Here is a 25,603-nt window from a genome sequence, read left to right on the forward strand (position 1 = left end):
TCGGATAGGACATCAATATTAAAAGCCAGGAGAACCCCTTTAATGAAAGGGAGTGATAGTTCTGCTTTCTAACCAGATTTAAAAGGGTTATTCCCATTTTCAAGTGATGGCCTATTGCAGGCATGCTCAACCTGCGGCCCTCCAGCTGTTGTAAAACTACAACTCCCACAACGCACTGCTGCAGGCTGATAGCAATAGGCTGTTCGGGCATGTTGGGAGTTGTAGTTTTGCAACAGCTGGAGGGCTGCAGGTTGAGCATGCCTGGCCTATTGCAATCATGTTATGACTGGTATGGGTCCAACCTCTAGGACCCCCACAGTGCTTGCGAATGATGGGGCGGCACTGTCAATTTCCTTGCACAGTAGCGCTTGACCACTTGGCACTGAAGTGGACTGTGCTAAACCAGAGCAAAGAGCACATTATTTTTATGATCCTAGGCAGTGATGGCTAACCTCTGGCACTACAGCTGTTGTAAAACTACGACTCCCAGCATGCTCTATTAATTTCTATGGAGTTCTGAAAACAGCCAAACAAGTGTACATGTTGGGAGTTGTAGTTTTACCACAGCTGGAGTGCCAGAGAGTAGCCACACAGCCCTAGGGGGTTGCAGAGGTTGGACTCACAACGGTTATAACATCACGCCATCTTACTATAAGAAGGGAATAGCACTTAAGCGGCGGACAACTTGCGTTCAATGCATTCATTTTTCACATATACTTAATATAAAAAAAAAGACCATTACAGAAAAATCTTGGATTTCACCAAATCCAAAATGTCTTCCATCTAGACTTGAAAATGTAGGCTATTTTTATATTATGAGGTTTAACTGATGTACATATCAAAATGTATTCTGATCGATCAGATCAACTCGAGGCAAGCCGTAAATAACCCCAGACCGATGTGCACAACATCTCATACAGGTCCTCAAGAACAGACAGTGGGGTCTACAGCTAAAGGAGCACACTAATTGGTTTCCACCAAGCATGCCCACTGATGAGGAATGAACCCTTTCCAGCAGTCCTCATCTGTGACCACATCACATACAAAAATACAGGAGCAGCATTAGCCATGAACACAATGATCTCCAGGGTCAAATCAATGTCCTCCAAGCTACCTTACACCAATACTCTGACAAGTTAGATTGGTCATGTTTTATTTGAATGTTCACCTTTAGACATTATTTTACACTGTGCTTTCAGCTGCAAAGTTTATTTTTATATTTTAAGACCCAATTCCTCATCACCTTTCGCATATTCAGAAGAATTGTAGTCTGTGGTTGCATCAAGGGAGATCTGTATTCAGTCCACAGACATCAATACAAGGTCCTACTGAGGTCTATGGGAAATGCCTACAGATCAGCACCCTGAGAAATCTTGCTAGTTATGAGATAAGGCGAGTGGGCGTCAAGGGGTGCCAAAACCTAAAAAGCTCCTTCTATATTTCATTATATATTTTCATTAGAACAGATTTGGTAGTTAAGGGAACACATTCACATCAAAAATTAAACATACAAGCAATTTCAAAATGACGGCATATCACTAGGAAACGCCATCACCTTAGGCTTGGCAGCAGTCTAACCTCAAATACCCCCCCAATCCACAGTGTGATTCTGTACTGTGCTCCTCCGAAAACACCCGGTGTTCGGGGTAGAAGGAGGCACTGCTGCGCAGGGGAAACTATAAAGAGGCCATATCCATTAATTTTAAGGACTGGTGGGGGTCCAAGAGGAGAGATCCCAACCAAAGTGATAGGTCATCAGTTTATAGGTGGTCATAAAACATTACTCATCTACAGATCCTGAGTCCCAGCTCATAGAATGGTCTAGATCTGCATTCTTTGGGCCTGAAATCACCCAGCATTCCTCATCTCAATACGTCCCCAGAACTTACACCAAGAAACATTGTAAAAATCAGATTAGAAAAACCCAACTTTCCTACTGTATTACAGTGGGATCTGACAAGACGACTGCCAAGAATGTTGAATGCAGCTCTGGTCAATGCAATTGATTTACAGAGGGATTCAGACATTCCACACAACAGAAGCGTATTCCAGAGCAGACCTGTACCTAGTATGAATGGTATGCATGTTTGGTGCCAGGTACGCCGTAGAAATAATGCGAATTATGAATACTATGACATTCCTACAGCAATTTGCCTTCAAATGAAGGCTATAGTCTGTATGACTGAAAAAGCTAAAAAAAAACGCATAGACCTCATCACACAGAACCCCATCTATAGCACCTATTAAGGGTACTTTCACACTTGCGGCAGGACAGATCCGACAGGCTGTTCACCATGTCGGATCCGTCCTTCCACTATTTCGCCGTGCCGCCGCTCTGTTCCCATTGACTATAATGGGGACGTGGGCGGAGCTCCAGCGCAGCACGGCGGTGCACAGCGAAAGCCGCCGGACTAAAAAGTCTGACATGCAGGACTTTAGTCCGGCGGCTTTTGCCGTGCACCGCCCAAGCTCCGCCCCCATTATAGTCAATGGGGACGGAGCGGCGGTCCGGCGGCACGGCGAAATAGCGGAAGGACGGATCCGACATGGCTAACACCCTGTCGGATCCGTCCTGCCGCAAGTGTGAAAGTAGCTTAATTTAGCCTGTAATTGGCAACTGATCAATTTAATATATGAAACTACTAGTAGTCCGTGAAATGCAGTTGTCAGCAGGATACTAAGGCTGACTTCATCCCAAAAAACCTTCCCAATTAATTTTGCTGATGGGTGGGGAATAGGTTTCGACTGCTTGTCATCCAATATTTCTCCAGGCCTGTGGTTAGAGTCACAATGCAACTTAAAGGGGTTATCTAATATCTCCCACAATGCCCAAGCCCCTTGAATAGATTAGATTAAACTCATCTGCTCCCTGGTACCTGCGTTGCTCCAGATCCTTGCACGGCCGCTGCTGCATCTCATCGCGCCTGGGAATTTGAGGCTGGTCACCATCACGGATGTTTTGATCCGAGCGATGGGGAGATGCAGCGGCGCTCATGCAGGGATCTAGAGTCATGTGAGTGCCGGGGAGCAGAGAAGTATAATCCATACAAGGGGCCCAGGCATTGGGGGGGTATTTTAGATATCGGATAACCCCTTTGACCATACAAGATGATAATTACCTCTAAGAGCCCACTCACACGGCAGAATTTGCCAAAGTCCCAGCAGCAGCCAAGTGGTGTCTGCCTCACATGGTTTTCAATGGCAGGCAGTGCTGCTGTTCAGGAACCCCGATTATCCTGCGGTTTGTGTGAAGTTTTAAAGATATCCTCTAACCACAGGATAGGGCAGGGGTTGTCAACCTCTGGACGGAAGGTGAACGGAATGGATGTGCAATATGTGCTCTCCGCTTCACCAGAGCACGCCCCCGATCTTCCGGTCTGCGGCTCCGGAAAAAATAAATAGAACAGGTCATATTCTTGACAAGAATAGGCAGCTCTATGGGGGTGCCGACCGGGTGTATTGCGGATCCGCAATGCACTACAGACGTCTGAATGGACCCTAAGGGTACTTTCACACTAGCGTTAGAGGAATCCAGCAGGCAGTTCCATTGCCGGAACTGCCTGCCGGATCCGGAAATCTGTGTGCAAACAGATACCATTTGTTTCCAGATCAGTCCGACAAATGCATTGAAATACCGGATCTGTCTCTCCTGCGTCATCCAGAAAAACTGATCCTGCATTTTTTTATTTTTTCACATTTTTTAAAAAGGTCTGCGCATGCGCAGACCTGGAAACCAGACACGGTTTTCCGGAACACTTGGTACCGGATCTGGCATTAATACATTTTAATAGACATTAATGCCAGATTGATAATCAGGCAAGTTTTCCGGAATTTTAGCATGCCGCAGTATTTTCTCCGGCCAAATACCGTAAAAGTCACTGAACTGAAGACTTCCTGATGCATACTGAAGGGATTGCTTTTCATTCAGAATGCATGGGGATAAAACTGATGCGTTCCCCCCGGTATTGAGCCCCTAGGACGGAACTCAATACCGGAAACCTTTAACGCTAGTGTGAAAGCACCCTTAGTTATCCTCCATCTTGTGGATAGGGGAGGGGATAATCTAACTTTTAAAGAACTTAAAAGGGATTCTCAGAAAATGAAATTGTTAGAACTAGCCTGGAAACCACCATCCCCATCTGAAGTATTAGCCGGCCACGCATTATGGAGCACTTTTTTCTTTTCACCTACCATTCCTTTCATTGGAGGTGCCCTACAATTTAAAGGCAAAGCACACGCCTTGTTCAACTATACATCTAAAAGCAAACCCTTTTATATACACGTGTCCCTTCAATGCCTACGTATACGGTCAACTGTAGAGCTCCAAGCAGAGTGTGAACTTAGCCTGTGGAGGCTGAGGCCGGATCATCCTCAGACCGGTGGAGACCCTAACCAGCCTACCCTTCATGATATCCAGCCACTAATGGGGGAACCTCTTTACAATACATAACCGGCCCACTTATTGTTTAAGCCTTTACATCATAATCAGCGACCAATAATTGCTCCTTGTCATCTACAAACAAGGCGGCATTAAGCCAGTTCTCCTCAGACATGGACACCGTGCCATTATACTCCCCTTTTCACACTCATGTAGAAACAATCAGCCAGTGTTACAGATCACAAAGTGTTAAGTATCTCCAGCGCTGCTCAGATGCCTGTTAAACCCCGGGTGGGGGAGGGGGGATTTACAGTCTATGACCTCATATACAGCAGCTCTAGGCACTGTAACCAGAGCCTGAGATAGAGAACGGGATAGGAAGAGAAGGCCACAGAGAGGGCACGGACCTCAGCCGGACAAAGGCCTGCACACATAGCAAGTCAATGGATTGAGTTTCCTGCCAGGCAGACACACCCGGGCAATTATCTGTGCAAGGGACCTCTTATCAGAAGGCAGGCATGCTGGGAATGGGCTATGCCCAGTTAACCTATGAACCGCGCCACATCTGGTTATTCACTTACTGAGCTGGCTCCTCTTGTTTAAAGGGGAAATGCACCAAACTATCATTTTCACTTTACCATTCTGCAAAACCTACAGTAAATCCCCACATGTATGTAAAGGTTTTACTTGTTTCTTAGCACTGGAGTTACACAAGAACATGGATACAGGTGTGGGGGGGGGGGGGGGGGGGAAGAGGTACAGCCCGTAATTTAGACTTCCTCTTAGTAATCCTATTGAACATTGTGGTCAGCCTCTTCACGGGATTTATTTCTGGAAACAGATTGCAGTCAAAAGGCAAAACTAGGAAAGTACCCGAGTTTCCACCAGTATAAATGGCGTTGTCCTTTTCTGTCCAGTTAAGAATTACAGTATAGGCCGTTTCTAACATAATTCTTCCTGGGAAAGACTGGTGATTACCAATTTAGATGCCACCAGGGCTGTTAACCCAAACTTACTACATACTTCAATGACATGTTTTCTTAGCAGGCCTTACTAGACAAGACTACTGTTCAAGAGTCTGGAAAGCTGGATGACAACTTCTATAAGAGCCGACCCTTCCGTCTGATTAGTTTTATCCCAGGTTGCTCAGAAACCGTGGACTTAACGGAAAATATAATTTTAGGGAGATATACCCATTACTGTAGAAGTATGGCACCCTCTTTTTAAGCAACATAAAAAGTAGCCAACAACCCCATGTACATAGTCTTACATCCTGCTGAATTTAGACAACCCCATGCACCATTTTAGAACCCTCTTAGATGGCTTGAATACATTTCCTGACTGACAATGGGCAATAGTGCTGGCTGAGAGAACATGGTTGTTCCACTGTATTGCAACAGGAAGAATTTTGTTTTTTGTGCTTCTGGCCTTTCCCCAGGTTACAGTCCCAAGCAAGCAGATCTGTGTCATAGCAAGCCTACAGTGCTTGCTCCACATGGAAGAATTCAGCTCCGCAGGCAGAAAGAGTAAGCAAACTATAGAAGCAATGATGTACATAACTATTCACATACACTTTTCCATCCTGGAAAGGAAAAGGAGCTCACAATCCTGGTGCTTCCTGATCACAGGCGGCTCATGCAATGCCGATTCATTGCCAAAGTGCTGACATATCTGTTTTCCCACCAGGTGGAAGTTTACCGCAGACATAGATGTTCTACATTAAGAGGAATCTCCTTGGAGTAGTTACAGAAACCACAAGAGACAAGGGGGGGGGGGGGGGGGGGGGGGGACGACTGCCGGAGATTCATAATCTGCAGTCGTTCCTGGTCTAACTCAAAAGCGATACAGCTGGGAGTTGTAGCCGAACACAAAGAGAAGGCTTTAAATCAAATAAAATGGCTACAGGCAATGTAATGTGTTGCTATGAAGACAATGTAGTAGAAGAACCTCCATGGTTGTCCCGGGCATCGCTGGACAGCTGTGAGCTCACAGAAAAGTTTGGCAGCCACAGCCAAGTGTCGAATAGTCAGATGGAGGGGCTCTACTGCTAAACATGACACCGTACCATCAGTCACAAGAGCAACTGCTAAGCCATAAGGCAGATGAGGGCAATGACACTGAAATGCACTGGTGGGATCTCTGCTCAAATCTTACCTTATGGACGGCAGCTTCACCTTTCTCAAACATCATCTTCAGGCTGTTTAAAGGGACATTGAACTTCTCTATCTTAGGAGATGGTTCAGGGTTGTCCAACTTTGAAGTCTCCAAATCTTGTTCCATGCTCTCAACCTCAGTGGAGGAAGAACGAAGTTCTGAGGCACTGGGATAGCGGAAGCGGCTTTGTTCCTGCACTTGAGCGCGGATCTTGGGGCTTTCGACCTCCGAATGGTTAGCAGGGGCCGTTTCAGTCTTGGGGCTGCTGACTCTATGCCGTATAACAAAGCTGCTACTGTGCTTAATTTCTGTCCGAGCGACCGGACCAGGGATCTCCCACTTCTTCCTTAACACGCTCAGGGACCCTCGATTAAAAGAGGACGGAAGAGTTTCTGTGTTCTAGAGAGAACATAAAGTGGATGAGTAAGGAAGTGGCTGCCTAAGCCAGGAAAAGAAAAGGTCTCCAACAGACAGCAGATCCACATCCAGACAGCTGCTCAGAAAATTTTGGTCTATGCCACATGTAAATAAAAAAAAAAAGCATTCAGCCCAGGGGGAATAAGGAGGCGGAGAAAAGTTTGGGCAGGAAGTTTAAGGGAGAGTTAAAAAAAAAAAAAAAAAAAAAAGGAGGATATCCTTATAAGGACAAACAGATGGGAAGAACAAGGCAAAAAATGATGAGAAAGTGACTCATGTAACAAGCAAGAAGCTATGACATGAAATGGGACAGAAAGTCAAAGAAGGTACTTCTGCTTTACGCTGCTGACACAACTGGAACATTTACTATAAAAAAAAACACACACACACACACACACACACACACACACAAAGCATTTCAACTAAAAACCTAAAAATACAGGTAACCAAATCCAAGTCAAACAAGCAGGAAAAGCAAGGATTCTGAGCCAGTGGCAAACAAGGATAGCTGTAATTTAGACATGCATATAATAAAAGTTGGCGTGCAGTTATCAAGAGGCTTGATCAAAGCAGAACATTATAGAAGAGGATATTAAGAATGGCAAGTAAGCTGCCACAACGAGGGTGAGCGATTACTGCCCAGGGTGGTACATCAGAAACCGGTGTGCAGGTCAACAAGCACACATGCAAGAATAGGGGGAAAAGGCAGACTGATGAGCCCCAAAAAGAAGAAAGAAGTCATTCTACCTGTTTTCGCTGCATGACTGCGGCCGCTGCCTGGAAGAGCTTCCAGTAGGAGTGTAGCCGCAGTGACAGCCTGCCAGGCTTTATAGAATTACAGGTGATTAGCAGCTATATTGGGATTGTAACCCTAAGTCTCTCGCCTCATTACATGCCGAGGAAACAGCACCAGATTTCTGAGCTGGGTGAAAGACAAATGGAAAGATCACCCAAAAGGGGTTCTAATCAAGCTGCACCGGCTACAAATGCAAGCAAGGGCAACGTCCGGCTATGCTTCTACCCATGCAGAATAGCTAAACGTGGCCGCATACATTCAATAATGATCGTCCGGTTCACAGCTATCCCTCATGACTCCCAACTCTGATTCCTCCAAACGAGTTTCAAATGGCAAGAAATGAGATAGCCACTGCCAGACATTATTGGTGGCACTATCTCCTGGGAGAAGAAAAGGACTGGGTGGAAAAAAAAAAAAAAAAAAAAAAAAAAAGGATACACAGGTGGCAGACCTACAAGGCCAGATTTTCGTGAACTAGCGTTATTACGAAAACTTGTGTAAATGTGCCGATGAACAACCATTTCTCTCGCTCATCAGATGACATTAATTTTCAATTAATGAATCTGCATCTGATTGGGGACATCATAGTAGCCATGGCTTGTCCCAATAGAGTACACGAGATCACTGCATGTAAATGCAGAGCTCCGCCTCCACTGATGAGCAGGCATCAGGAAGGAACTGTCCCTTCCCAATAATTGCTTGCTCCTTCAGTCAATGAAAATGGGCCATAATATGTATGTAGGTCTTTAAGGTGCGCCCTACCAAAAAAAAAGTATGACAGATAGTTAAGGGCATCACAGAAAGGTTTGCAACTGAATAAATCTGAATAGGTTTGCTTCATTAGGCAAGCACATAAGATTTCTGCATGCCTTATTCAGATGGACAGGACAGTCGCCAAAGATTTCTGCCAAGTATAAACATACCCTTAAAGTTTAATTAGCCGTACACAAGAGATTTCGCATGCCATAAAGCCCAACTTAGATCAGTTTCTACCTCCTGTCGGTGCCTGTTACACAAGAGTGTGGCAGAAGTCACCTGAAGGCAGGCATCTGTGGAAAAGGCCACACACCACACGTACACCAAGGGCATGCTGAAATCCACCGCAGCAGGGTTTGATGAACAGAAGCCCAGCTTGGGTCTCCAAGCAAGGCGAATACTGATCTTCAGACTGTTGGTCATTTGCTATATTCAATGGTGTCTACATCCAAGTCAATCAGAAGGTGGCCGACAAATCTCTAGTGTATGGGCAGCACTGGACAGATCTGTAATGGCAGCACGGTGGCTCAGTGGTTAGCACTGGTGTCTAGGTTCAAATCTGACCAAGGACAACATTTACATGGCGTTTGTATGTTCTCCCTGTGTTTGCGTGGGTTTCCTCCGGGTTCTCCAAAGACATACTGATAAGGACCTTAGATTGTGAGCCCCATTGGGGACAGCTTGATGCTAATGTCTAAAGCGCTGCAGAATATATCAACGCTATACAAGTGCATAAAATAGCGCCACCACCTAACTGTGTATGTGTAATGAATGCACACTGTATAGGATACACACACTACAGCAGCGGTCAGCAGTCTTCAGGACTGTCAAACTACAACTCCCAGCATACACAGCAGCAACACTCACAGAAGTTGAGAGGTAGAAGTTAAAATTCTGGGAGTTGTTTCAGAACAGCTGGAGGTTGCCGATCCCTGCTCTACACTAAGGCCTCTTTCACACGGGCGTGTTCGGATTAGGTCCGGATGCATGCCGGCAAACCCGCGCGAGTAGGAACGCAATTGCAGTCAGTTTTGACTGCAATTGCGTTCCAATGTTCAGTTTTTATTGCGCGGGTGCAATGTGTTTTGCACGCGCGTGATAAAAAACCGACTGTGGTACCCAGACCCGAACTTCAGATTTGGGTTAGTTGTAGAGTAGATTGTATTATTTCCCCTTATAACATGGTTATAAGGGAAAATAGCATTCTGAATACAGAATGCATAGTACAATAGGGCTGGAGGGGTTAAAAAAAAAATATTTAACTCCCCTTAATCCACTTGTTCGTGCAGCCGGCATCTCTTCTGTCTTTATCTGTGAGCAATAGGACTTTTGATGACATCACTGCGTTCATCACATGGTCCATGGTGATGGATCATGTGATGAGCGCAGTGACGTCATCAAAGGTCCTATTGCTCACAGATAAAGACAGAAGAGATGCTGTGCGAATAAGTGGATTAAGTTAAATTATTATTATTATTTTTTTTTATTTTTTTAACCCCTCCAGCCCTATTTTACTATGCATTCTGTATTCAGAATGCTATTGTTTTCCCTTATAACCATGTTATAAGGGAAAATAATGATCGGGTCCCCATCCCGATAGTCACCTAGCAACCGTGCGTGAAAATCGCACCGCATCCGCACTTGCTTGCGATTTTCACGCAACCCCATTCATTTCTATGGGGCCTGCGTTACGTGAAAAACGCACAAAGAGGAGCATGCTGCGATTTTCACGCAACGCACAAGTGATGCATAAAAATCACTGCTCGTGTGCACAGCCCCATAGAAATGAATGGGTCAGTATTCAACTCACGCATCGCATCCGCGCGGAATACTCGCCCGTGTGAAAGGGGCCTAAGGGGGAGGGGGGGGGGGAATGCATCATGAAGGTAATAGGTGGTCAGTTTTGCTAGAGTCTGCACTGGTGCACTTTACAGCACATTTATCGCATGTTTGATACATTTTCCTTAACCTTAAACCTAACACTTGTCTAGAAAAGCTACTCCACCTTCCAACTGGAGTAATAGTGCTTTTTTTTTATTTATTTTTTAAAGTCTCAATAATAAATATCTTGAGTGAAAATCACTAACATAGCTAATGGCACCCATCTCCACCCACATTTCAAAACTGGAGTGAGTGATGAGGGGGGGGGGGGGGGCAACATTTTTGCACAAGTGAGTGCACAGATGCAAAAGCCCAATTTTGCGACTTTTTGAAGCCAGAATTCTGGCGTGAAAGACATGATAAAATCAGGGCCTACATTTTTTGGTGCATATTTTACATAGACATAGCTGTCTTTGCCAGCGGCATTTTTAGATATTTTGCCATCCCATTACCCACATGTATCATGGCCCAGGCGATGCTCTCCTGCACAGGCGCCCTGCGTTATACAATAGAGACAATCATTTCATTATTTTAAAATCGATAGAAATCGGTTTTATTTCACAGTAAACAGATTTTGGTTTTCTTTTACTTTCTTGATTAAATCAAACTGAGCTTGGATCTTAAAAGGTCAGCATTCCTAAAAGGAGACAATCTTATTATTCTCCCAGGTCGTATGTTATCAGATAAGAAAACGTCACTCCTAAAGCAATCAGTCTGGGCAGGATTACAGCTCATGGCTCTTACTCATACCCCCCACGGGCCATCCTTGGAATGTCTGTCACCTCTCCTCACAGGACAGCCGGCTAAGTGGTAATGTCGTGTGATTAATCAGAGACGAGCCCTGCTGAGAAGACCTGCCGTACAATGGCCTCATCTAGACGTAAGTGGCTCTAGGGCAATGCCGGCTTTCTGATGAAAGGTCCATTTCCCAGAAGAGATTAATCAAGTGCCTAGGACAAACATGTTCTAAGCTGGGGTTTTCCAACTTCTTCTTCAAACACTGGACTGGGAAACTACCAGAAACTCAACGCTTACATTCCCTCAGGATAGGTTATCAATATCAGATCAGCGGGTGTGCTGGGTGCTGCCATGTCTATGGAACAGCAGCGGGAGACAGAAGGGAGACTGCACGAGCGCACTGTGCACGCGTCTCCTCAAACAGCTGATCAGTGGGGGACCCGGGTGACAAACCCCCACCAGATACTGATGACCTATTCAGAGGACAGGTCACCAGTCTCTGAAAACCCCTTTAATATTAGATTGGAGGGGGTCCAAGACCCAGCAACCCCACTAACCTGTTTGTGGCATCCACAGGAGCCAGAAACTATACACTGGCCGAAGCTAGAAGAGGAAGGCTCCATCCGTGGTAGTTTAGGACACAGGCATAATGCAGCACTTAGAGTCCAAAAGAGTGTCCTTTTGGCTTCTGTTGGGCTGAGATACTGCTTATTCTCTTTCAACAGAAAAACTTACTATACAGCAGCATCCCAAAGAGAAAAATATATATATCCCAAGGAATAACTTTATTACTACGGGATGGCAACCAATGTAGTGGCCTACATGCAGTATGCCACTGTAGCCTTGGAGGTTTCTGTCAGATGTATACTCTGGAGAACATTCCAGACATATCTGAAATGCCAAAGAGCCTTAGGAAGTCACCATTTGGGGGAGAAAAAAGTAAAAAAGGTACTGTAATAATTCCTTTAACTGTAGATGCATTCAGATAAAATAGCTATAAGGAATATTAAATTACTTGGCTTCCAAGATCTCAGGCACATGGCAGAGCTGGGCGCAGAAAACTGGATGGCAGCACAAACAGTCCCCAGTGGCTCTATACTAGAATATAGCTTAGGGTCTGTTCACATCTATGTTGTGGCTTCAGTTTATAACAGGAGGAAAACTTGCAATGCCAGGTGCCTCCACGACTGATACCAACTAGGCACAAGCCCTATTCATTTACAAAGGAGTCCGTCAGGGTTATAGTGTGGTCATGTCAACGTCAAGAAAAACGCTGCATCACAGCCATCACATTTGACGGATCTGCCGACAGTTTGGGATCTGGCAGTACTGCAAGTACACTTGATTTTAAAGAGGACCTGTCACCATGAAAAGAAATGGAGTCCGCAGGCAGCAGGTTATAGAGCAGGAGGAGCTGAGCAGATTGATATATCGTTTTGTGGGAAAAGACTCAGTGAAACTGGGAATTTACTTAAAATTTCAGCTCTTTCTGACCTCAATAGCCAAGTTGGCAGTCTTCTAAGTGACTGACCGCCTTCCCTCTGTACAGAGATCGAGGTCACTGGAAAGACCGCACACAGGTACAAAACAGAGATTTTTAAGGGGCTCTCCAGGATTTAATTGATGACCCGACCCATCCCTAAGATAGATCATAAATATCAGATTGGTAGGCATCTGACACCATTGGTGATCAGCTGTAGCTCTGTCAACCCATTGTTAGGCTACTTTCACACTAGCGTTCGGGGCTCCGCTTGTGAGCTCCGTTTGAAGGCTCTCACAAGCGGCCCCGAACGGATCCGTCCAGCCCTAATGCATTCTCAGTGGAGGCGGATCCGCTGAGAATGCATCAGTCTGGCACCGTTTGTCCTCCGCTCCGCAGGCGGACACCTGAACGCTGCTTGCAGCGTTCGGGTGTCCGCCTGGCCGTGCGGAGGCAAACGGATCCGTCCAGACTTACAATGTAAGTCAATGGGGACGGATCCGTTTGAAGATGACACAGTATGGCTCAATTTTCAAACGGATCCGTCCCCCATTGACTTTCAATGTAAAGTCTGGACAGATCCGTTTGCATTATCATGAACAAAAAAAAAAATATATATATATTTTTTTTTGTTCATGGTTATGCAAACTGATGCGTTCTGAATGGATGCAAGCGTTTGCATTATAGGAGCGGATCCGTCTGTGCAGACAGCAGACGGATCCGCTCCCAACTCAAGTGTGAAAGTAGCCTTAGTGGACAGAGCTTGTTACTGCGGTGCTGTTCCCATTGGAGTGGGACACTCAACCAGTGGACCAAGCTGAGCAGTTCCGCTGGGGGTGCGGAGTGTTGGACCTACACCGATCTGATATTGATCTAACTTAAATATACACTGCTCAAAAAAATAAAGGGAACACTTAAACACCACAATGTAACTCCAAGTCAATCACACTTCTGTGAAATCAAACTGTCCACTTAGGAAGCAACACTGAGTGACAATCAATTTCACATGCTGTTGTGCAAATGGGATAGACAACAGGTGGAAATTATAGGCAATTAGCAAGACACCCCCAATAAAGGAATGGTTCTGCAGGTGGTGACCACAGATCACTTCTCAGTTCCTATGCTTCCTGGCTGATGTTTTGGTCACTTTTGAATGCTGGCGGTGCTTTCACTCTAGTGGTAGCATGACACGGAGTCTACAACCCACACAAGTGGCTCAGGTAGTACAGCTTATCCAGGTTGGCACATCAATGCGAGCTGTGGCAAGAAGGTTTGCTGTGTCTGTCAGCGTAGTGTCCAGAGCATGGAGGCGCTACCAGGAGACAGGCCAGTACATCAGGAGACGTGGAGGAGGGCAACAACCCAGCAGCAGGACCTCTACCTCTGCCTTTGTGCAAGGAGGAACAGGAGGAGCACTGCCAGAGCCCTGCAAAATGACCTCCAGCAGGCCACAAATGTGCATGTGTCTGCTCAAACGGTCAGAAACAGACTCCATGAGGGTGATATGAGGGCCCGACGTCCACAGGTGGGGGTTGTGCTTACAGCCCAACACCATGCAGGACGTTTGGCATTTTCCAGAGAACACCAATATTGGCAAATTCGCCACTGGCGCCCTGTGCTCTTCACAGATGAAAGCAGGTTCACACTGAGCACATGTGACAGACGTGACAGAGTCTTGAGACGCCGTGGAGAACGTTCTGCTGCCTGCAACATCCTCCAGCATGACCGGTTTGGCATTGGGTCAGTAATGGTGTGGGGTGGCATTTCTTTGGAGGGCCGCACAGCCCTCCATGTGCTCGCCAGAGGTAGCTTGACTGCCATTAGGTACCGAGATGAGATCCTCAGACCCCTTGTGAGACCATATGCTGGTGCGGTTGGCCCTGGGTTCCTCCTAATGCAAGACAATGCTAGACCTCATGTGGCTGGAGTGTGTCAGCAGTTCCTGCAAGACAAAGGCATTGATGCTATAGACTGGCCCGCCAGTTCCCCAGACCTGAATCCAATTGAGCACATCTGGGACATCATGTCTCGCTCTATCCACCAACGTCACGTTGCACCACAGACTGTCCAGAAGTTGGCAGATGCTTTAGTCCAGGTCTGGGAGGAGATCCCTCAGGAGACCGTCTGCCACCTCATCAGGAGCATGCACAGGCGTTGTAGGGAGGTCATACAGGCACGTGGAGGCCACACACACTACTGAGCCTCATTTTGACTTGTTTTAAGGACATTACATCAAAGTTGGATCAGCCTGTAGTGTGTTTTTCCACTTTAATTTTGAGGGTGACTCCAAATCCAGACCTCCATGGGTTGAAAAATTTGATTTCCATTTTTTTATTTTTGTGTGATTTTGTTGTCAGCACATTCAACTATGTAAAGAACAAAGTATTTCAGAAGAATATTTAATTAATTCAGATCTAGGATGTGTTATTTTTGTGTTCCCTTAATTTTTTTGAGCAGTGTACTTCTCCTCTTGTAGTAATCGTGAATGGCAGCTATGGATTACAACACAGATTCTATTCAAAATGTCTCAAGTAGTTATTAGAAACAGTCAATTTGTTGACACCCATCCCTATTAACTTGACTAAGGCCTCATGCACACGACAGTTGTTTTTCTCGGCCTCCGTTCCGTTTTTCCTGCGGATAGGATGGGGACCCATTCATTTCAATAGGACAGCAAAAAAATGCTGATAGTTCATCCGTTTGTGTTCCGCGTCCGTTGTCCGTGTTTCCCTTCAGCAAAAAAAATTGCACGTCCTACTTTTTTCACATTTGCGGACAAGGATAGGCATAGTTTTTTTTTTTTGGCGGACGCAAAAAACAACTGTCGTGTGCATGAGGCCTAAGCCGTAGAAATACTGTGCTGCAAAACATAAAATGTATATCTTTGCAAAATATTTTTTTTAAAAAAGCCCAAATGACTTAAAATAAACAGTACCTACCACTTCTTTAGTCGACTTTCACACGCTCGTTTGGCTTTGTTTGTGAGATCCGTTCAGGGCTCTCACAAGTGTCCTAAACGGATCAGTTTGCATTCTAAATGAAAAAGGATCCGCTCAGAATGCATCAGTTTGGCTCCGTTCAGTCTCCATTCCACTTTGGAGACAGACACCAAAACGCTGCTTGCAAACTGACACAATCTGGCACAATAGAAAACAGATCCGTCCTCCATTGACTTTCAATGGTGTTCAAGACGGATCATCTTGGCCATGTTAAAGATAATACAAACAGATCAGTTCAGAACGGATGTAGACGGTTGTATTATCTGAACGGATCCATCCATGACGGATCCGCATAAAACGCGAGTGTGAAAGTAGCTTACCCAAGTGATCATGCTGGCCGTCAGCAAACAGACAACGGGTGGGGTCACTGGAGCTGTAGCGCTTGATCACCAGGGAAAAAAAAAACAAAAAAAAAAACCCACAAAGGACTGGTAAAATAATTGAATTTATTTTAAAACATTTTGAAGAAAAAAAAAAAAAAAAAAAAAAGTTTAGTTCAGTCTTTTTGACTGATCAGGACGGAGATAAAACTGCAGCATGCTACGGTTTTATCTCAGTCCTAAAAAAAACACTGCCAAATCCAGCATTTTTTCCATAGGAATGTATTAGTGTTGGATCCGACATTCAAAATACCGGCATGCGCAGACCGAAAAAAAAAAGGGGAAAAATAAATAAATGCCGGATCCATTTTGCCAGATGACACCAGAAACACTAATCCAGCATTTCAATGCATTTTTCTGACTGATCAGTCTTACAAATGGCATCATCAGTTGGCATACGTTTTTGCCAGATCCAGCAGGCAGTTCCGGTGATTGTACAGCTTGCCGGATCACTCTGCCGCAAGTGTGAAAGTAGCCTAAAGCCAGTCATGCAGACTTTTACAGGCTCAGATCGGGAGACCTCTGAACAGAGCCAGGGAGCTAGAACAAAGTGGTGGGGAACAAGCCCAAAAAAAATTCCCAAAAGCTGGACAACTCCCTTAAGTATCTAGTTACATGGTGCCTACATCTGTGAATACTCTTGTACACAGTAAGCAATTAGGTCCATGAAGATCACATAGGTAACTTTTCATGATGAATTAGGGCACCCCAACCACCCCACCAGGTATCCAGGACACAGAGGTGGGCAATTACATTCTTCTGCATTCTGGCGCTTGACAGTGAAGAGAAGCAAACTGACCCCTTTTTCTTTCTGGCTTCATTTTACATTGAATATTAATATGAGAGTAATGACTTCAGAGCAATATCCCTAATTCCCCTCATCTTGACCTGTATGACAAGTCTCTTCACGCTCAATTTATTAAAACAAACTCATTCAGAAAATAAACTGATAGCATTAAATGAATGAAAATATGGTAAGGGGAGTTACTAGAAAACATGCACGCTAGAGGAAAGGCCATCAGGTGAAGCACAGCATATCCGCTCAGGAATAAATATACTAAGTATGCATCATAGTATGACACTCATGTACTATGTTACTATGTATAATAGGAACAGATGGCAGGATTTTTCTTGCAATACAAGGTTACAGGTATTAAAAACTAAAAAGGATTCTCAAAATGGGGGAATACGCTCTCACTCTTGAGACTGGGGGGTCCCCAGCGACTGGACCCCCACAGATTAGACACATATTCCCCATTTAAGGGATATAATGCTGTAATGGGACAACTCCTTCAGGGAGTTAAACTACTAAATATTGTATCATGAGCACCTCGCACCTCTCACCCCCCCCCCCCCCCCCCCCCCCCCGACCCATATCATTTGGTGGAAATGTGAAATCTAAGGCATCTTTTACATTTGCAGTACAGCCTTCAAGCAGGGGACCATTGCAAGCAGCATTTTTTTCCCATCCAAATCCATAGTTAATGGGGCCGGCAGGCATTCTGGCGACATGCAGGAATGCCAGAACCGGAAAACTCTGGCAGCCTGTTCTCTACCGGAACGCTGTACCGCAAATGTGAAACTAGCTTGACTGACCGTTTTCTCCACTTCCCATCTCCATAACAGACTTCACCATTTCCTAAAGAGCAAAGACCAATAATAAAGCACAAAGCGCTCATTCAACTGACAGCGCTCTCTCCCGATGACCCCAATACACGCATGCTTGGTTCGGCCAAGTGTGAATATGTTGTGAAAGGGAGAGGGGAGAAAGCTGCTGCCAGACAGACACAGGAAGCCATCTGCCCGAGAACAAAAGGGATCGGACGTGTTGAAATCCAACATGCCGGACCTTTCTCTGCGTAGTATCTAGCAATGGGGAAGTGTCGGAGGGCCCTCACACACATTAGATGGTTGGAGGATCCAGTCTAACGTGTATGGCCTGCTTTTTTAAATTGCTATTTCCTTTCCAGTAAATGCTGCAGGTCATAAGAAAATATGGTGGGCTGTAAAGTAAAGGACATAAGACCTTTACCGGAAGTTAGAATCTACAAAAAGCAGGTAAAAAAAGTCATGAATCTCAGGACCAGATGAGTTCTCAGTGACAGGAGCTCCAGAGTCTGCAGGAATAGATCCCAGAAAACCCTTTTGACAAGAGTGCATTACTGGATTTTACTACGGAAAAACCTATCCTCTGGATAGGTCATCAGTATCTGATCAGTGGGGGTCCGACACCTGGGACCCCTGCTGATCAGCTGTTTAAGACATCAATGCTCGTGTGAGCACCGCGACCTTCCCTGTGCTCACCAAGCACATCGCCTTACATTGTATGGCATCATGCTCAGCCCCATTCATTTGTAAGCCGAGCACAGAGAAGGCTGCGGAGCTCACAGAAGCGTCGCTGCCTTCTCAAATAGCTGATCAGCAGGGGTCCTGAGTGCCGGACCCCCACCGATCAAATACTGATTACCTCTCCTGAGGATAGGTCACCAGTAGTAAAATCCTGGAAAACCCCTTTGATATGCTGATCAGAAGGCTACTTACAGTTTTCTTCTTATCCTGGCTGGCTTCTTCAGCTGCTTTTTGATATCTATGCAGAACAGAAAAAATAAAATCAATATATATTAACGTGTAACCATTTTCACACATTCTGCACTGAAATTTCTTTGGCAATACAATCACCCATTTTGTCTACTAATGAAAAGGAAATACTTCTATATTCTTTTAAATCTAAACAGGTTTTTTTTTTATTCCATTTTTGTACATGACTACAGGGGCAGCCATAATGCCCGAGATTTAAAAGCAGTCAAATGCAGCAACCACGTGGACCATAGGAGCCTGTAATGTGGTGGGAGAGTGTTTTGAGCATGCTCTGTGACTTGTGCAGGGATGGGGGAGGAGCTAAGTCGTAAACATCTATTGTAAACAGTAGCCAGTGTTTTCTATATGTTGGTCAAAAGGAAAAAAGTCTGGGACCGTGTTAGCCAATAGAAAACTAGTTTAGTGCTCTCATTAAGAAACAAAAAAAGAGTATTGCAGGTCTGATACTTTTTAATGGCTAACAAAAATAGAAGTAATGATGTTACAATATAGCGAGCTTTCGAGACATTACCAGTACCTTCATCAGGCGTACTACAAGAATATATGAAGAAACAGCAATGTCACCCTTCATTGTAGGCTGTGAAGATAATGAGATGACTGCTAAAAAGTGATCTCTACACAAAACTGTTCTGAAGCTCAGTGGTCACCGTCAATACTGAAATATTTCATGATCTTGTTTTGCTGACAGCATAATCTTCTATTAAGTTTTATAGAAAACTATGCAAAACTTAAATTTTATTAATTACATTCTCTGCTCTTTCTGAGCTCAGTAGCCAAGAGGGAGGTCTTGTGAGTGAAAGCTTTCCCTGTATAAGTGTGTAAACAGGGAACATTCGGTCACTGATGAGATAACCCACTTCGCTACTGAGCTCAGAAAATGCAGAGATTGTAACAAAAACTGCAAAAATGCTGAATATTTCTGCTCAGCTCCTTCTGCTCTCTAACATGCTGTATGCAGACTGCAGTGCATTTATATGATGACTGGTTCCCTTTAAAATAAACCATCCTGACTGAGGGATTCTAAAGAAAGCACACAAAATGTTTCATAGGTCCAGCACCATCAGGGTTAAAGCATCTATATCTTTAATGATTTGCCCTAAGTGTGTGTTATCTTTAAAACATGGCTGTCGTCTTCCAAAAACAGCACCACCCCCGTCCACGGGTGGTGTCTGGTATTGCAGCTTGGCTCCACTGGAGTCAATGGTGAACAGGTGCACTATCGCACACAACCTGTGGACAGGGCTGGTGCAGTTTTAGGAAGTCAGAGGCCATGTCCTTTAAATCTGTGTCTATGCCAGGAATTTAAGAAAAAGAAAGCTTCCAGTTCTGTGAGGACACAGCATGAAATTAAAAAGGTCACCACTAAATGCAATGCAATCTACAGGCTATAGAGCAGGAGGAGCTGAGCAGATTAATATGTACAATTTTATGGAAAAAGATTCAGTAAAACTTGTAATTTACACATTTCTCAGCTCTTTCTGAACTTGAGATCACCCCCGTGTACAGCCATCAGTAACTGACATCGATGTCTGTATAAACGCTTACACAGAGAATGCCATCAGTCACTCATAACACCTTCCCTGTGTACAATTGAAGTCAGAAATAGAGAACTATATAAATTACACGTTTTAATGAAGCTTTTCCCATAACTATATACATCAATCTGCTCAGCTCCTCCTGCTCTATAAACCTGCTGACTGCAGATTGTGGTGGCAGGTAGGGTTGTCACAATACCAAAATTTTGATTTGATTTCGATACCATAAAAAAGTATAGCGATACTAGATACCATGCGGAAAAAAAAAAAAAAGCTTGCATTCCGCATTTTATGGAACGTCAGGCCCATAATCGAACAGTGCTATCCTATTTTTTGGTGGGGACAAGGTGACAAAATAAGGCTACTTTCACACTAGCGCTTGATCGGATCCGTTCTGAACGGATCCGATCATATTAATGCAGACAGAGGCTCCGTTCAGTACGGATCCGTCTGCATTAATAACTTAGAAAAATTTCTAAGTGCGAAAGTAGCCTGAGCGGATCCTTTCAGACTTTCAATGTAAAGTCAATGGGGGACGGATCCGCTTGAAGATTGAGCCATATGGTGTCATCTTCAAGCGGATCCGTTCCCATTGACTTACATTGTAAGTCTGGACGGATCCGCACGCCTCCGCACGGCCAGGCGGACACCCGAACGCTGCAAGCAGCGTTCAGCTGTCCGCCTGGCCGTGCGGAGGCGAGCGGAGCGGAGGCTGAACGCCGCCAGACTGATGCAGTCTGAGCGGATCCGCATCCATTCAGACTGCATCAGGGCTGGACGGAAGCGTTCTGCTCCGCTCGTGAGCCCCTTCAAACGGAGCTCACGAGCGGACAGCAGAACGCTAGTGTGAAAGTAGCCTAAAAATAAAAAAATAAATAAAAAAAGTGAATCACGCAGTTTTGACATTTTTTTTTTCTTCTGTTACAGCATTCACCACAGGGAATTTTTTTTATATTATGATAACTTGGACTTTTTGGACGTGGCAATATGTAATAGGTTTATTTATTGTTTATATATTTTAAATGTAAAATTAGGAAAGGGGGTGATTTATACTTAATATTTTGATGGGTTTTTTTTCCCCCACCTATTTAATAACCATTTTCCCCTTAGGGGCTAGAACTTGGGATCTTTTGATCCCTTGTCCTATTCACCCTAACAGATCTTTTAGGGTGAATAGGATCTTACACTGTCCCTGATGCCCTGTGCATAGTGCACACAGCAGCAGGGAGCTTACCATGGCAGCCAGGGCTTCAGTAGCATCCTAGCTGCCATGGTAACCAATCGGAGCCCTGCAATTACACTGCTTGGGCTCCGATCTTGCCACTGCACCACCAATGAAGAGTAGGGGGAGGGGACCCTGTGGCCACTGCCACCAATGATTTAATACTGGGGTTTGGGGGGGAGGGAACATAACTAACTTTTAATACAAAATACAGGAGGCGGGTGCCAGCTGCAGAATCACATAGCTGGCACCCGGCCTCTATGACAGGGAGGTGTGGTCAGCGTCAGTTAACCCTTCAGGTGCCGCATCTGAGCGGTTAACTGCCGCGGATCACAGCTCCCTGTCAGAGGTCGGGAGCCGGCTATGTGATTCTGCAGCTGGCACCCGCCTCCTGTATTTGAATTAATGGGCGAGTTATATTCATTGGTGGTGCAGTGGCCACAGTCCCTCCCCTCCTCCACCCCTCTGTCGTCTCATTGGTGGCAGCAGCACAGGGGGGAGGGGGAGGGAGAGACTGCTTCCTTCTCCCCTATGCTGCTGAGGGAACATGGCGCGCGCCGAGAGCAGCGTGCGCCATGTTCTGAGATACTAGGCTGCGCTATCAATTGGGTATCGATAAGTCGATACCCGGTGCAACTCTAGCGGCAGGTTCTCTTTAAGGCTGGATTTACATGATGTGAGGTGCCGATAATAGTGTGCTAGAAATACAAGAGCGAATAAAGGAGCTTACTTCTTAATTATTTATAACCTATTTTGGAGAAAACAGGTCACATGCTGTTGGAATGGTGACTAACCTGTACATAGATTATAATTAAAAACCTTTTTGAAGACATAATTATTTGATTATTTAGGGTCTCTTTCCCCTGATCTGAGCCTCCCATTGTTCTGTAGTACATGCCGACACCACGCACTGTATACTAAACTGAAATTCCCCTCCCATCCCTTTGGCAGAAAACAGTGACCTCTTGATATCTTTGACTAGTGCAGGTGACAGCAGGTAAGTCCCAGGGTTTTTGATTTACCAAATTGCCCGACAAATAAGCGTTTGTTCGTTCATCAGGCAATCTGTATTACACTGCCAACGAGCGTTCATACGTTCAGCAAAAAAAGTAGATGCAATACAGCTGGCATCTTTACCCTTATGCTTTAAAGGGGCTTTCTAGCATTTTTATATTGATGGCCTATCCTCAGAATAGCTTATCAATATTAGATCAGTGAGGGGCCCCGGCTCCTGCTGATCAGCTGCAGAAGTACACAGCTCTGTCCCATACTGTAGTAGATGGCGATGTTACTGTAGTACTGCTCCAGATATGAATAGGAGCAGCGCTGCAGTAAATGCCGCCATGCACTACTCCAGGGATGGCCAGCCAGCAGGGCATGGTGGGAGTTGTAGTTTTACAACAGCTGGAGAGCCTCAGGTTGGCCATTCCTGCACTACTCAATGGATGGAGCATGTACTTCTAGCACTACTTGTGAACAGCTGATTAGTGGGCATGCAGCATCTCTTACCACCGACTAGCCTGAGGACAGGCCATCAATTAAAATAAATTCTGGAAAACCCCTAAAAAGGGTTGTCCCAAGAAAAATATTCTACAGTTTTCAAACCAGCACAAGGATCTCAATACTTTTGTAACTGAATGTAATTAAAAATTTAGCATAGCTACTGAGTAAGGGCTCATGCACACAACCGTGTGTATTTTCCGGTCCGCAAAAAATACGGATGACGTCCGCGTGCATTCCAAGTTCTTAGAACGGAACAGCTGGACCCTAATAGAACAGTCCTATCCTTGTCTGTAATGCGGACAACAATAGGACATGTTCTATTGTTTTGCAGAATGGAAATACGGAAACAAAATGCACACGGATTAACTTTAGTTTTTTTTGCGTTCTGAATGGCTCTGCATACGGGAAAAAAATAAAATAAAAGTTCGTATACACAAGGCCTTAGACAACTAAACCTATCTGTATAGCGCCACCTGCTGTTTGTTCTTTTAATTTCTTTGTCCCGCTCACCGAGACGGAAGCACATGCTCAGTTCCATCCTTTAACTGCCACCAGCTGCAGCAGAAAGGACACGCCCTCTGAATAAAGACACCCTCCCACTAAGCTGTCAGCTTGATATAAATCTAGCAGAGCAATGAACAGGGAGCTCTCTGGACCCATGTGAGGCACAGGGCTGGTTCTAGCTTGGTTAGAAAGAGGATGTCAAACTATATTATGACAATTTTCATATTTTACATTAATCATGGAATAACCCCTTGAAGCTGAAAAAAAAAAACTGATATACAAAATGATAAATATCACACATGTTTACATCAGCAACTGATCGAGCATGCTGTATGTAACTTCCTGTGTGGATCTTTTCTAGGAGAAGGACTGCCTGGACGGCAACAAGGCCTGGGACAACATGTCCAACCTGCAGAACAGAGGTCATTTGGTAGAAAAGTCATTGCTCCAAGAATTGTGCAGCATTTAAAAACCTCAGTCTTCTTTCTTCTAAAAACAGTGCCACACTCATCCACAGGTTGTGTGGGGTACTGTAAGCCGCGTAAGGGTACTTTCACACTTGCAGTAGGACGGATCAGACAGGCTGTTCACCCTGTCGGATCCGTCCTTCCGCTATTTTGCAGTGCCGCCGCTCCGTCCCCATTGACTATAATGGGCACGGGGCGGAGCTCCGGTGCAGAACGGCAGTTCGCTCTGAGAGGCCGCCGGACTAAAAAGTCGGACATGCAGGACTTTTAGTCCTGCGGCCTTTCGCCGTGCCGGAGCTCCGCCCCCATTATAGTCAATAGGGACGGAGCGGTCGTCCTGCCGCAAGTGTGAAAGTAGCCTCATCTTCAGTGGATTCGAGTTGTAAAGCCGCACACAACCAATGGAGAGGACAGGAACAGTTCATACAGACCTGTCCTGGATCAGCGGGAAGTCCTGAGCAGGGACCCCCATTGTGCATGGGAACAGCATTTTCTTCATGAAACATCCCTTTTAAAAGGGTTGTCCCATTAAAACAACTTATCCCCTACCCCTGTCTGATTAGTGATCCCCACCAGAATGGGGTGGGTCCATGCTCTCCATTTAAATGGAGCGGCAGACATGCATGAGCGCTACCACTCCATTCCGCTCTATGGGGCTGCCGTAGATCGAGTACTAGCGCCTAGCTAGCTCCAGCAGTCTAATAAAGTTGAACGGTGCAGCGGACACACAGGCACATCTGTTGCGCCATTCAGAAAGGAAGCATGGGCCCCCAGCGATCAGACGGGGACAAGTTGTTTTAATGGAACAACCCTTTAAGGCCTCATGCACAAACTTTGTTTTGGTCCACATTTTTTGCGGCTCTGATGTGGACCCATTTACTTCAATGGGGCTGCAAAAGATGCAGACAGAACTCCGTGTGCTGTCCGCATCCATTGCAAAAAAAAAAAAAAGTAAATAAATAAAAAACATGTCCTATTTCTGTCTGTTTTGCGGACAAGAATAGGCATTTCTATCATGGCTGCCTATTCCATTAATTGCAGAACTCGCATGGGTGGCAATTTGCGGACCGCACGACACAGCATGGTCGTGTGCATGACGCCTAAGGCAGATGCGGTCTAGCTTTCTCTTTGTTCTGCTCCCTCATACAATATGGTCAATCATCTCTAGGGTAGACTTAGTAAATGTCAGCAATATCCTATGACCGTGTGCTATAGAAGGTTTGCCTTTACCCCCCTAAAGATATTGTGCACATTATGGAGAGCAATAGGTAACCTTAGTGAGAAGGTCACAGAATATTTAACTAGTAGAACAGGAGGTTAGAACCGGCATCACCTGGCCAAGTGAAACCGTAATGGGGAAAATAAATGTGCAGCCTCATAAATCATGGAATGTGTCGCGTGTTCTGCCAACACAGTGCTCCAGCGCTGACAACTTTACCCTGAACGCAAAACACTAAGAGCAAGATGGCATTTGCGGTAGCAGATCCGGCAGGCTTTACCGGCACAGAGAAGCCTACTGGACGTCGCCATATCCCATTTGACTATAATGCGGTCCGGCGGTGATCTGGCCGCTTTACAGCATAAATGCTGGGTTTCGGCAGGACAAAAACTGTTTTTGTCTGGCCGACAAAAGGAATTTTGTTGCCGGATCAGACATGCGGCAGATACAAACATACCCTTAGCTGAACAGGTCAATGTGCACTGTGTACGTGGCAATGGCACAGCATAAGTGAGGCCTCCGACTAGATTAGAACCCAAATGGGTAAGGGGCGTCCTAACGCAGGTTGTGTTTTGA

The 25,603-nt window shown here is 45.3% G+C and overlaps 1 protein-coding gene across 2 annotated transcripts in view; it reads right to left on the bottom strand.

The window, feature by feature from the left end:
- Positions 1–25,603, bottom strand: part of LIMA1 (LIM domain and actin binding 1) — a 58,736-nt gene that overhangs the window by 18,709 nt on the left and 14,424 nt on the right. Inside the window, exons 3-4 of one of the 2 annotated variants that reach the window (XM_040426009.1) lie at positions 18,521–18,566; positions 6,533–6,931 (exon numbers count right to left, since the gene is read on the bottom strand). In XM_040426009.1, coding sequence (XP_040281943.1) covers positions 6,533–6,931; positions 18,521–18,566 — 445 coding nt within the window. The remainder of the gene's footprint in view (positions 1–6,532; positions 6,932–18,520; positions 18,567–25,603) is intronic. The other variant, XM_040426010.1, reaches the window with a different exon arrangement.

Source organism: Bufo bufo, chromosome 3 (assembly GCF_905171765.1).
Source record: "Bufo bufo chromosome 3, aBufBuf1.1, whole genome shotgun sequence".
Lineage (NCBI taxonomy): Eukaryota > Metazoa > Chordata > Amphibia > Anura > Bufonidae > Bufo > Bufo bufo.